Source organism: Lycorma delicatula, chromosome 8 (genome assembly GCF_047948215.1).
Source record: "Lycorma delicatula isolate Av1 chromosome 8, ASM4794821v1, whole genome shotgun sequence".
In the NCBI taxonomy this organism is placed as follows: domain Eukaryota; kingdom Metazoa; phylum Arthropoda; class Insecta; order Hemiptera; family Fulgoridae; genus Lycorma; species Lycorma delicatula.
In genome coordinates this window covers 45,817,829-45,830,012 of record NC_134462.1, presented here as the reverse complement: position 1 = coordinate 45,830,012, position 12,184 = coordinate 45,817,829, and the positions used below count along the sequence as shown (strand labels likewise).

At 27.7% G+C, this 12,184-nt stretch overlaps 1 protein-coding gene across 2 annotated transcripts in view; it reads left to right on the top strand.

Annotated features, from left to right (window-relative positions):
* LOC142329204 (ribosome assembly protein METTL17, mitochondrial) overlaps positions 1-12,184 on the top strand; it is a 38,040-nt gene that overhangs the window by 4,694 nt on the left and 21,162 nt on the right. Inside the window, exon 2 of one of the 2 annotated variants that reach the window (XM_075373602.1) lies at positions 8,290-8,449. The exons of the other annotated variant lie outside the window; for it this stretch is intronic. Coding sequence (XP_075229717.1) covers positions 8,290-8,449 — 160 coding nt within the window. The remainder of the gene's footprint in view (positions 1-8,289; positions 8,450-12,184) is intronic. 2 annotated transcript variants of the gene reach the window in all.

Below are 12,184 nucleotides of genomic sequence, written 5' to 3'. Positions count from 1 at the left end.
TACCTTGTGTCAATGGAAATTCTTTTATTACTGAAGTAAATACGTCCGATATTAATAACAGTAGTAAAAATAGTTTAGGTAAGAAAATGAGATAAATTGGATACTCAATAGTGGTTGTACTGATCATATTCTAAATGGTGATGAGTAGATTCTTTTTTGATGAGTAAATAGTTCTGGAAAAATCAATCGATGTAACATTTGGAAATGGGTTGTGTGTTCTGCAATAAAAACAGGCAAAATTGCAAAGTATTTCAGGTTTATGGAAATAATATTGTAAACGTAGTGCCAAGTTTTTAAAATAGTATGGAAGTCAATTTTCTGTGTGAATACCAGATCAATTAAGAAAATGTAAATGGGATGATGAAGTGATTCTAGGAATATTTTTAGTTTATACAGAAGTAGGCTACCGAATTATAATAAATAACAAAGTAATAAATCAAGACATGCTGATGTAATAGAGAAGAATATAACATTTATAGGTTTTAAAGACAATCAAGTCGTTCGGTAGATTGACGCTGGCAAGAGTTGGTCCGACGGCGGAAACACCGAAGGCTTATTTACTCCGACCAACTCGCAAATCAAATTTCAAAATTCATAAAATTGTAAAATATAAACAAAAAAAAATGTTGATGAAATAAAGCGACATATCATCGCAGAAATAGATGTTCTTAATGGGTATAGGTTTTTCCGATAAATATATGATAATCTTTGTAATTTCACGTTTTTTAATTTGAAAATGTGAATTTTTTTTTCCTAACCCGTTCACGAATCGCGTCGCTAGATAGCAGTACTAGGTAGCGTATACATTTTTTCTCGATAACAATTATAATTACAAGTAGCGTATACTTGAAATAATAAAATTTAAAAGAGATTATACTAGTTTTATTAAAAGAGGAATAAATAAAAAAAAAAAACTAAATAAATTGGTAAAATTTTTATTCTACAATTAGAACTATTTGGTGGTGCTGGGGTCGTAATATTTCGAAAAATTGTATTTATGGTCTGATTTAGCTCATATTCGGAATATATATAATGTGAAAAGACATATTTTTGCAAAAAAATTTTCATTCATGAAGATATAATCAACTTAACCATAATAAACACATTTAAAAAAAAAATAATATTAATTTTATAAACCAAATTAATACTCAAACAAATTTAACAAAAACAGAGTGCTTTATTTGATAAGAGTTTTGAAGTTATTTTTTCATAAAAATTAAAAGAATTTTATTATTAACAGATGAGTAGTTACTGACTTGACTTGATATTTCGTCCAATCAACCAATCGTACGATGTCAGATTTGGTATATTCTTGCTGTTCTACTAGACTTGATTCTTTCTCTTTAACTTAGGTTAAATTTTTTCATTGGCTTTGTTAAAATCTTTTCAACTTGATCATCAGCTACATAGTCTTAGTACTTTGAAGGAATTAGATCAACAATCATATAATCTGTCATGATTGAATAATAATGATAAAAATCGTATCAATGTTACTATAAATACTTCAAGTGTTTGCCAGTACTTTACAAGAAATCAACAAATTCGTGGAATTTGTGATAAAGATCTGTGCAAAACGAATGATTTAGATTTGATAAATCATTATGAACAATTTTTGCATCCCATCAAAGATCTCAAAATAAAAAATTTTGAATACATATTTGGAGAACTTGAAAAATGTAATGCTCCTCACTCAAATCCTCAGAAACTTTGTCATCCTCATAGCTGTTACGTCGATATTCAGTCTTTTACATATCTTCTATTTCTACTTTGGTATTATATGTATACTTTCCAAATGTCAGATGTATTAAAAAATTAGTAAATGATATCGTTTTACTAAACGAAGATTTCAAAATTAGATAGCGTTTTAAATACAGCATATGTAGATTTTTTGAAGTTGGAGTATGAAAAAATTAAGGAAATTCAGAAAACCACAGAACATGAGACAGAATATATTAACATATATATATATATATATATATATATATATATATATATACACATTGATGTATATCTTGTGAAAAATTTGATGCAAACATTTTTCATGACCTATAAGCTTAGAAAACCTCTAGATACAAAATTATAGTTAGATTTTATGAAGCATTTAACTTGCCAAAAAGACGTTTCTGAAAGTGTAAAAAAATTGACGGCTGATGAAAATTCAAGTGTAGATCTAAATGAAAATCGACACATAGATCCGAACTATATTTGTGACTATTGTTTAAAAACGTTCCGCAAAAATGAAGTACCTTCAATATGCATACTAAATAACTTTGTAAAACCCGTACCAGAAAAATTATAAACTTTGAATGAATATGAAAAAATTCTAATCCAATGAGGAAAAGCATTTCTTTCGTTGTTCGGTGAATGCAACTAGTGTCAAACAAAAATTTACCTTGGAAATGCATGATTCTAAAAGCCAAAGGTAGAACATTCCATTTACCATTACTTTTACAGGAAACAATTGAAAAAAATTTGTCAACCTATCCTTCCTGATCCAGAATTTTATATTATAGTAAGAGGATTGCCTACTAAATCAAATATTATATGAGAGAAATTAGTCGATATGAGAAAAGTACTCGATTAATGTGGTTGAAAAATAACAATCCAGAATATTGTCAAATAACTTTATCAGACAACATTAACGATTTTTGGAAAAAATTGAATTTGGGTAACTATGTATATAATATTGATGAAGGAAAAGATAATGAAAAAGGTATTGGTGGTAATGGGGAAGAAAACTGTGACAAGAAAGAAACTGATGAAATTCGTGATAATGTACCAAAAAAAGATATAACACAAAAATCCAATACAGATTAGTATTACAATCAATATACAATTATCAAAAATCTTAACTAGAATTCTATGCAGAAGAATTGAGAGGAGAGTGGAAGAAGTGTTGGAGAAGACCAATTTGGTTTCAGGAAAAGTATAGGGACAAAGGAAGCAATTTTAGGCCTCAGATTAATAGTAGAAGGAAGATTAAAGAAAAACAAACCAACATACTTGGTGTTTATAGACCTAGAAAAGGCATTCGTTAACGTAGACTGGAATAAAATGTTCAGCATTTAAAAAAAATTAGGGTTCAAATACATAGATAGAAGAACAATTGCTAACATGTACAGGAACCAAACAGCAACAGTAATAATTGAAGAACATAAGAAAGAAGCTGTAATAAGAAAGGGAGTCCGACAAGGATGTTCCCTATCCCCCGTTACTTTTTTCTTTACATGGAACTAGCAGTTAATGATGTTAAAGAACAATTTAGATTCGGAGTAACAGTACAAGGTGAAAAGATAAAGATACTACGATTTGCTGATTATATAGTAATTCTAGCCGAGAGTAAAAAGGATTTAGAAGAAACAATGAGTGGCATAGATGAATTCCTACGCAAGAACTATCGCATGAAAATAAAGAACAAAACAAAAGTAATGAAATGTATTAGAAATAACAAAGATGGACCACTGAATGTGAAGATAGGAGGAGAAAAGATTATGGAGGTAGAAGAATTTTGTTATTTGGGAAGTAGAATTACTAAAGATGGGTGAAGCAGGAGCGATATAAAATGGTGAATAACACAAGCGAAACGAGCCTTCAGTCAGAAATATAATTTGTTTACATCAAAAATTAATTTAAATGTCAGGAAAAAATTTTTGAAAGTATATGTTTGGAGTGTCGCTTTATATGGAAGTGAAGGTTGGACAATCTGAGTATCTGAGAAGAAAAGATTAGAAGCTTTTGAAATGTGGTGCTATAGAAGAATGTTAAAAATCAGATGGATGGATAAAGTGAAAAATGAAGAGGTATCGTGGCAAATAGATGAAGAAAGAAGCATTTGGAAAAATATAGAAGAGACAGACTTATAGGCCATATACTAAGGCATCCTGGAATAGTCGCTTTAATATTGGAAGGACAGGTAGACAGAAAAAAATTATGCAGGCAGGCCACGTTTGGAATATGTAAAACAAATTGTTAGGGATGTAGGATTGTTAGGGTTGTACTGAAATGAAACGACTAACACTAGATAGGGAATCTTGGAGAGCTGCATCAAACCAGTCAAGTGACTGAAGACAAAAAAAAAAATACAATTATCCTATCAATGAAAAGAAAGTAATTGATACTGCAAGGAACTTATATCAGTTTGTCAAAATACATGATGTTCCGATGGACAACCGAACAAAATCGTTAGATTTATTGTGTCAATAAATCTAACGTCGATCTGGGTCAATACGCAGATCGTAATACTCGGTTAAGTGATTTGGAATTCATGAAGTGTAAATTATTTTCCAGGCATCCACAACTTCGATTAAATATACAATATTTGGTTTACTTGTTTAATGATAACATTTATTTTACAAAGTTGGACTTTTCATGAATATTATAGAACACACTATCCAATACACGATTGTTTGTGCAAATGTAAATGTAAGTGTACTTCAGAACACAGAAAATAATTTAGTTTTACATATAGATATTAAAACAGATAGTTTAAAGAAAAATAACAGTTAAGTTCTCCAAGATTTAATTCATAATTTTAGTGAAAAAACTAATGTGGAAGGAAGATGTACTGAATGTGGAAACACAGATATCATACGTAGAATGGAAATTCATTCTTTAGGAAAACTATTGATCATACAAATAAAATTATTCAAAAACAACACAGTATGTTTACGCAAAATAACTGAAACTAAAGCTATAAAAAAAGTGTCTAATGATGTTTGCAAACTATTCGGGGAAAAATATAAAGTTGAAATATAAAATATAATAGTTGTATAAAATATAAAGTGCAGTATTTCATCATGGGCAATCAATGAAAGGACATCATACTAGCATGATCAAATTGGGAAAAATTGGATTGAAGCTAATGATTTATTAATCGCAAAAAAAAGTTTGCCACAAAATTCCAAAAACGTTTTAGTTTTAGAACAAATTTGATTTTTTATTGGATACGTGAATACAATCGACGAAAAGTTATTAGCAAACACACGACAGATACCAGAATTTTTATAAATATAAAAATAAAAATGGTTTCAATTTAACACATGAACAGAAAACAAAAAAAAAAACAGATGATATCCAAACTCCTAAAACAAAAAAATTGTTAAGGTTTCGGCGAAAGTTCAAACATAAAAAATCGAAAATCAAAATTCATCAATTTATTTATTAATTATAGTTCTTCAAATAGACAGTCCGAATAAAAAAAGGATAGATATGTATGAAAGACGAGGTAATAATTATTTATTTTTTCTACTTCATTTTCTCAAACACAAAAATATACCCCTTTAAATATTTTCTTCCTATATATTGAATATCAAATATTTTTAAATATTAAATATTTTATTCCTCTACTAATATTGTAACCAAATGAAAGAACTTTTTTAATATAAAACAAATATGAAATCATCGAGAAATGATGATAAACAAATTTTTATAGTCTATACTTGTGTACATACTTAATAACACAAATCATATAATAAAAAATTCATCAAATATGTTGATTGAAAATGCAGAAACTCTTGCTGGCCCAATTTCATACTTTTAAGAACAAATTTGAATGAAACTTCAGTATTTTACGCTTAACATTATTATTTATTGTTCTACGGAAATGCATTACCGTCTCAAAAATAAGTTTAACTTTGTTCATTATGGTGAAAAAATTCTATAAAGAACTACAATTTCTGAATTCAATAAAAAGATAACTTAATGAACATATCAAGTGTTGATCAAAGATCAACATTTTTAGGGGCAATACGGGTCATTGTGACAATTTAAAGTGAATGTTACACACCTTACTATGTGAACTAATTATCATTCGTAGGTTTCTATTGATATTTTATGTCATATGTTTCTAATGGTTTAAAAGTCACACAATATTAATCATACATAATTTTACCTTTAATAAAATGTTTCCTTGATATTTTGAAAATTAATGATGAAATCATTTCTAATGTCACCTTCACTCTATCATAACGATCAGTACTGCCTCTAATTGTGCATTAATTTGCTTGGAAAAAATGAACTTTTTGAATAAAAAAATTATTAAAACATATTTCAATTTTGTGAATGAAATTTATGTTTTGTTTTTCTGTTTTGAAATTATACAATATTTTATCTAGAATAGAATTAATTTTTGAAACAAAGAAAATTACAAACTGTTATTACTTTTTTAGCTAATTAATTAATTATTTTCAATGATTGAATAATTTGATACTGTCATGAATTAAAAATAATACATCTGAATTTTTTTTCATTAACTTTAAACATTGTCCAAAATTTAAAGATAAAGATTAAGTATATTTTCCAGAAAAATTGGAAAATAATTATATAAATTAAGATGCACATTATTTTGCATGATACTCCTGAATTGCATCAAATTATTTTATACCATAGAACTTCTTGTAATTGGCCAATTAGAATTTAGAACTAGAGAATGATCACTCATATGATTTGAATTGTGAATTATCGTCTTTCAAAAGCAAGTAAAGAAGTAAAACATTCACTTACAAATTATGAATTATTAGGATTTATGAAGTTGTTTAAAGTACGAAATCGGGCCGGCAAGAACTTTTGCATTTTCAATCAACATATTTGAGAAAATTTGACTAATTTTTTATTATATGATAATATAAAGTATATATACAGGTATATAAAAATTGTTTACCTCTAATTATTTCTTGATGATTTCATATTTGTTTTATGTTAAAAAAGTTCTATCATATAGTTACAACATTAGTAGAGGAATAACATATTATAATTGATGATAAAAATGAATCAAACTAAAGTAAGAAATCAGATTCAAGTAGTGAGTCTAAAGAAAATAAAACTAATGATGAAAATAGTGAAATAGAATCCAGATGGTCAGTGATGGTAAGAAAGCCAAATAGTAGGTATTTAAATGATGATTTTGAAATTAATTATGTATATGTTAATTTTTGTGAAGTAAATGTACCAAATACGTACGAGGAGCTAATGCTAAGCAGTAAACCTGAAAATTGGAAAAAGGTATGAATAGAGAAATAGAAAGCTTAAATAAGAATAGAACTTGGACACTAGTTGAAAAACTTAAAGTTAAAAAAATTATTTGATGTTAAAGTTATGTAATAAAGAAGAGAAAAACAAATACTAATTTAAGGAGGTATGTTGATTATGTAAAAATAATCATGTGTTTATGTTGGTAACACCATTTAACAGAAGAGTAAATGTATTTATAATTTGTCTTAATAAAATAGTCAAATCGTACTTGTCCAACATATCAATAACTGAGTATTAACTATTATTATTTGATTAACTATTTTAATATTGGTGATTATTTTAATAAAGTTTAAAGATTATTTTAACAGCACTGATAAAACTGTGTGCAGATAGAAGAGAGCACATATACATGTAATTTAAAGTAAGTTATATGTGCATAAATATTAAATAAAATAATGACAAACAATTCATGTTCATTTCTTTACATGGAGAGGGACTTCATGGACATTCTGTGGAGAGTATTCAAATTTATTTCCACCTAAACTAATGTTCATTTATTTTAGTAGTACTAAGTTTTATATTTCAGTATCTGAGGGTAATACCCCCAGATCCTAAAATATTTATTTGGTTTAAAATTTTAACAAACAAAAATTTATAATTGCAAATTACAATCTTTACTTAATTGTATGCAATTGTTATATAACAAATAAAATACACAAATATTTAATATACATGCATCATAAATATTATTAGAAAATTGTTATACATGTTATTCAGACCTTCAATATCGGTGTGTCTATTACATTCTTCAGATGTATAATTTTAAGACGTTCTTTTATTGATATTATTTTTTCTTTCCAGAATTTTTACTTAATTGAAGTTGAACGTATGTTTTTCTTCCCTTATGCAGTAACAAGCAATAACTTCATCCATTACTTTTATACATATGTGTTTTTAATATTACATAGTTTGTCCAATATATTTCTCATTGCAATCTGCATGGTGTTCTGTGCATTATATTTAACTTAACATACTTTTTAGTACGTTAAGACACATATTCTAAGTTATTGTAAATTAATTTTATATAATAATATTTTGTGTATGTGCATTTTGTATTCTTTTTATGTAACTGGTAATCTAAAGAATTAAAATTGAAGAAAATACTGAAAATATGTTTAGATGTTTTGACTTACATAAGTATTAACATTTTTTAGTGCATTATTTATTTATTACTTTCATAAAAGTATGAAATTAATAATGCATACTGTAATAATAATTTGTTAAAATTTTATCATGGAATTTATCAATTTTATTTTTTAGATGAGTACAAAAGTGAAAACTATTACAGAATTTAGTTTAGATGTGCAAAAGAATATAGAAAATGAAAATACCACACCTAAAACTCATCCTGGCATTTTAAGAATACTGCCTCCAGAAGTACCAGAAGACTTATTTAAAGCTATCAGATTTATAACTAGAGGTGACTGTCAAAACTAATAGAACATTTGTGTTATTATTTTACAGAAATATTGTGATAATTTAGTTTTCAGGTATTAAAAAAATTCTTTCAACCTAAAATATTGGTTTTAGAATTAATAAGTTTTGATTAGTTAATTTCAGCTATAAATTGTATTTAATTTTCTATAAATTCATCACACTAAAACTTGAACTGTTCATTTATAAATCATGTATTGTTATCAATCATGTATTAAACGTAGAATATTAAACTAAAATGTTACTTATTTACAAAAATATATTTTAAATGAAACTTTAATGTTTCCCAAGAAGTTGACTATGATTTGGAAAATAACATTTTTTTCTTCAGTAAAATTAAAATTCACTGCATTAACAATCTGAAAGTTGAAGAGCAGGAGCCTTTGAAATGTGGCATTACTGAAGGATATTGAAATTCATATAGGTTGATAAAATTCAAAGTGGAAGCAAGACAATAAGAGAGGAGAAAAATTTGTTACAAAATCTAGGTTGTCATGTCTTAAAACATGCAAATTTAATTAATTTGGTGTTAACAGTTCTTGTAAAAGATAACATTTTAGAGGATGGTTGTAATTTATAAAAAGATAATTGAGAATGAAGGATTTAATAAATATGTTGGGATTAATAGATTAGCACAAGACATAAGGAGAGTACCATCAAAAATTGGTAACTGACTAAAAAACCTTAAATTTTGGTTAGTGTGATGTTGATTACTGTTATTGTTACCAGATTAGAAGTAAAGCAAGTACATAAGATTAGAAGTATATAAGGCACTGTCTCATATTTGAAAGGAGCACATTAATTTGTTACTGACAAGTTTGCCTTGTGCCTTGAAGTTCCTTTCTCTGAGAATAATGGTATTTACCATATTACCAGTCCCTGCAATGACCTGAAAGTGTTGCCTATAGGACAAAACAATAACTGTATTTCAGTTTACATGGCATATTGATCTGTAATAATAAAACAAATTCTCTGAAGAATCCAGTAGGAGATTAATTCACTTTTCATGTATCTCTTTCATGTATGTTTGCCAGGTATGTGATTCTTGTTCTTGAACATGGGTTTACCATTTCAGATTTGATTTGTGTCTCATATCAGATTAACAACATTCATTGCTGCTATGGCACTAATAGACATGCAACTATTGTGAACTGTAAAACAGGATGGAAGTTGTGAAGTAGTCTTTTTAAACTAGAGTCTGGATGAAATAGTAAACTGTATTGTGTTACAATTTGATGTTACGACAATCCTAGAATATCTTAGGAAGCATCATCTTTGAAATTAAAAGAATATGACATTTAATTAAAACTTATTTTTGTTCTTTATTTAAAAGCACTATTCTTAAAAAAGTTTATTTTTATTACAGTTACATTTTATATTACATTTATTTTTCTGTGATTTCTCTTCTTGCTTAATGTGGACAGTAACTAAATTAGTGAAAATTTACTACTTTTTAGTGATTTTACTGGTGAAATTTAGAATTCTTGTTAAGTTTACTTCTTGAAGATACTCAAAATTTGAGATAGAGCTTTGTGCTCAATTAAACATTTGGCTAAAGTGCTTTAAAAATTTTTCCATGCTTTCTTTTTTAAGGTAATCTACTTATGTGATTGGTTGTCACTTTAGATCTTGTTGCATTAGATATTTGTATAGTTAGTTTGATTTTTTTCAGCTAGTATTTGAAGATAATTTTTCCAACAATTTGAAAATCACCCATATGTGCTTGCATTGTCCTATAAACAGCATCCAAAAATATATAGAGTTAGCTAGAACAGAGATTAAATTTTTTTTAAATTACCTTGTTCTTAAGTCTGCCATATTGTGCATTTTGATTTACGAGAAAATGATAAATTGAACCATTCCTTGCTACTGCACCTGGAAATCTTAAAAAAATATCTAATGTTCCATATTAAATCATACTAGTGTTTGTGTTTTACTTGTATGATAAGTATAAGTTAGGAATGCACATTGTTGGGCTGTGATAAATTTTATAACTAATATTAGTGCTATTATAAATTAATAGTAGCTGTCTGCAGAAGAAGCTCTAATACATAGGGTAATTTGAAATTGCATGGCAATATCTTGGGAAATGATTCTATAGCCAAAAATAAGAAAATAGTTCATATAAACTTAAGTCAAAAAACAGTTCGTTAGCGAGTTTTGGCTTGCAAAACATTTAGCCCTGCTTTCTGCTCCCACTGTGAAATTAAACCATTCTAAAATTCGTGGGGTAAATTTGTGCTTTCTTATGGTTTTTGATCTAAGAAATTGGATAAAAGTGATCCCCCTCTATTTCACTTGTCGAAAATACACTTTCGTAGGTTTGGAATAAAATAAGTTTGATAATTTAACAATAAACAAATAAAAATTTCTAGTTAACTTTGTAGAGAATTTAATCCTGAAAAAATTGATATAAATAACATTTATTAAAATTAAACAAATTTGGAAAGTTCAACTTTAATAAAAAACAAAACAGAAACTGGATTGGAAAAGTCATACACTTTTAAACAGAACATTTACATACAAATCCTAAAAATTATAAAAATAAATTTTAAAGACATCCTTTTAAAACATATTTAAATTTGTTTTTATTTTTTCATAGGTTTGCAATAACATCTATCATCTATCATTTCTAGCATTTGAATATTCATTTGAGCAGTGTTTGTGCTATTATTGTTTGTTCAGTCATTCACAATGGGTGATACCAGTAAATTGTTTTTGTTTGGAGAGTTGACAAACATGTTGTTAATTTATGATAAAGTAAATAAAAATGTTGGCTACTGTGCAGGAATATTGGGACTATTATCCATATAGAATAATATTGGACCGTAAAAGATTTGAAGCTTTGGAGAGGTGAGTTTGAGAAACAGGGTATGTTTAAACCACAATTCAATGCTGGTGTGAACATTTTGTGAGAAATGCCAACCAACCCAAGAAGCAATCAATATTGAATGTAACAATTATTTCCCACCTAAAGCGCCAGAAGGTTGTCACATCACTTTCATGTTTTGCAATCAAGTATGTGGTAAACATTACTAGAGTAGCAATTATACCCATTCCATACAACACGTGTACAAGAGTTATTATCATCTTATTTTGATAAACAGATGAAATTTTGTCAATGGTTAATTAGAAAATATGAATATAATTCTGATATCCTAAGTAATATTCTAATTACTGATAAATTCTGTTTTAAAAATATGACATTTTAAATTATCGAAACACTCACACTTGGGCAGAAGAAAATTCCCATGAGACTGCTACAAGTCATTTCCAATCCCCTTTTTCATTTAATGTGTGGTGTGGTCTTCTTGGTGATAATCTTATACTCCCTTTGGAGGGCCTATGAGGGCCCTCCAGGGGCTTAATGGAGAGCAGTACTTGCCTTTTTTACAAACAGATCTGATGAAACTTTTGGACAATATTTCACTTACAGATAGTGTGCAGATGTGGTTTTTCAATGATGGCATACCTGCTCACTACTGTCGTGATGTAATGAATCATTTAAATAATGCATTTAGTAAGTAATCGATTGGTTGAAACAGACCAGTAAAATAGCCGCCTCGATCTCACGATTTCATGCTAGCAAACTTTTTCCTTTGTGATTGGATGTAGTCATTAGTCTGTTCTTCTCTGTTCTACTGGCATGTAAGAGAAATTGAGACTTCATATTATAGAAATGAGCTACTATTAGCAATAATAATGATGCTGTTGGACATGC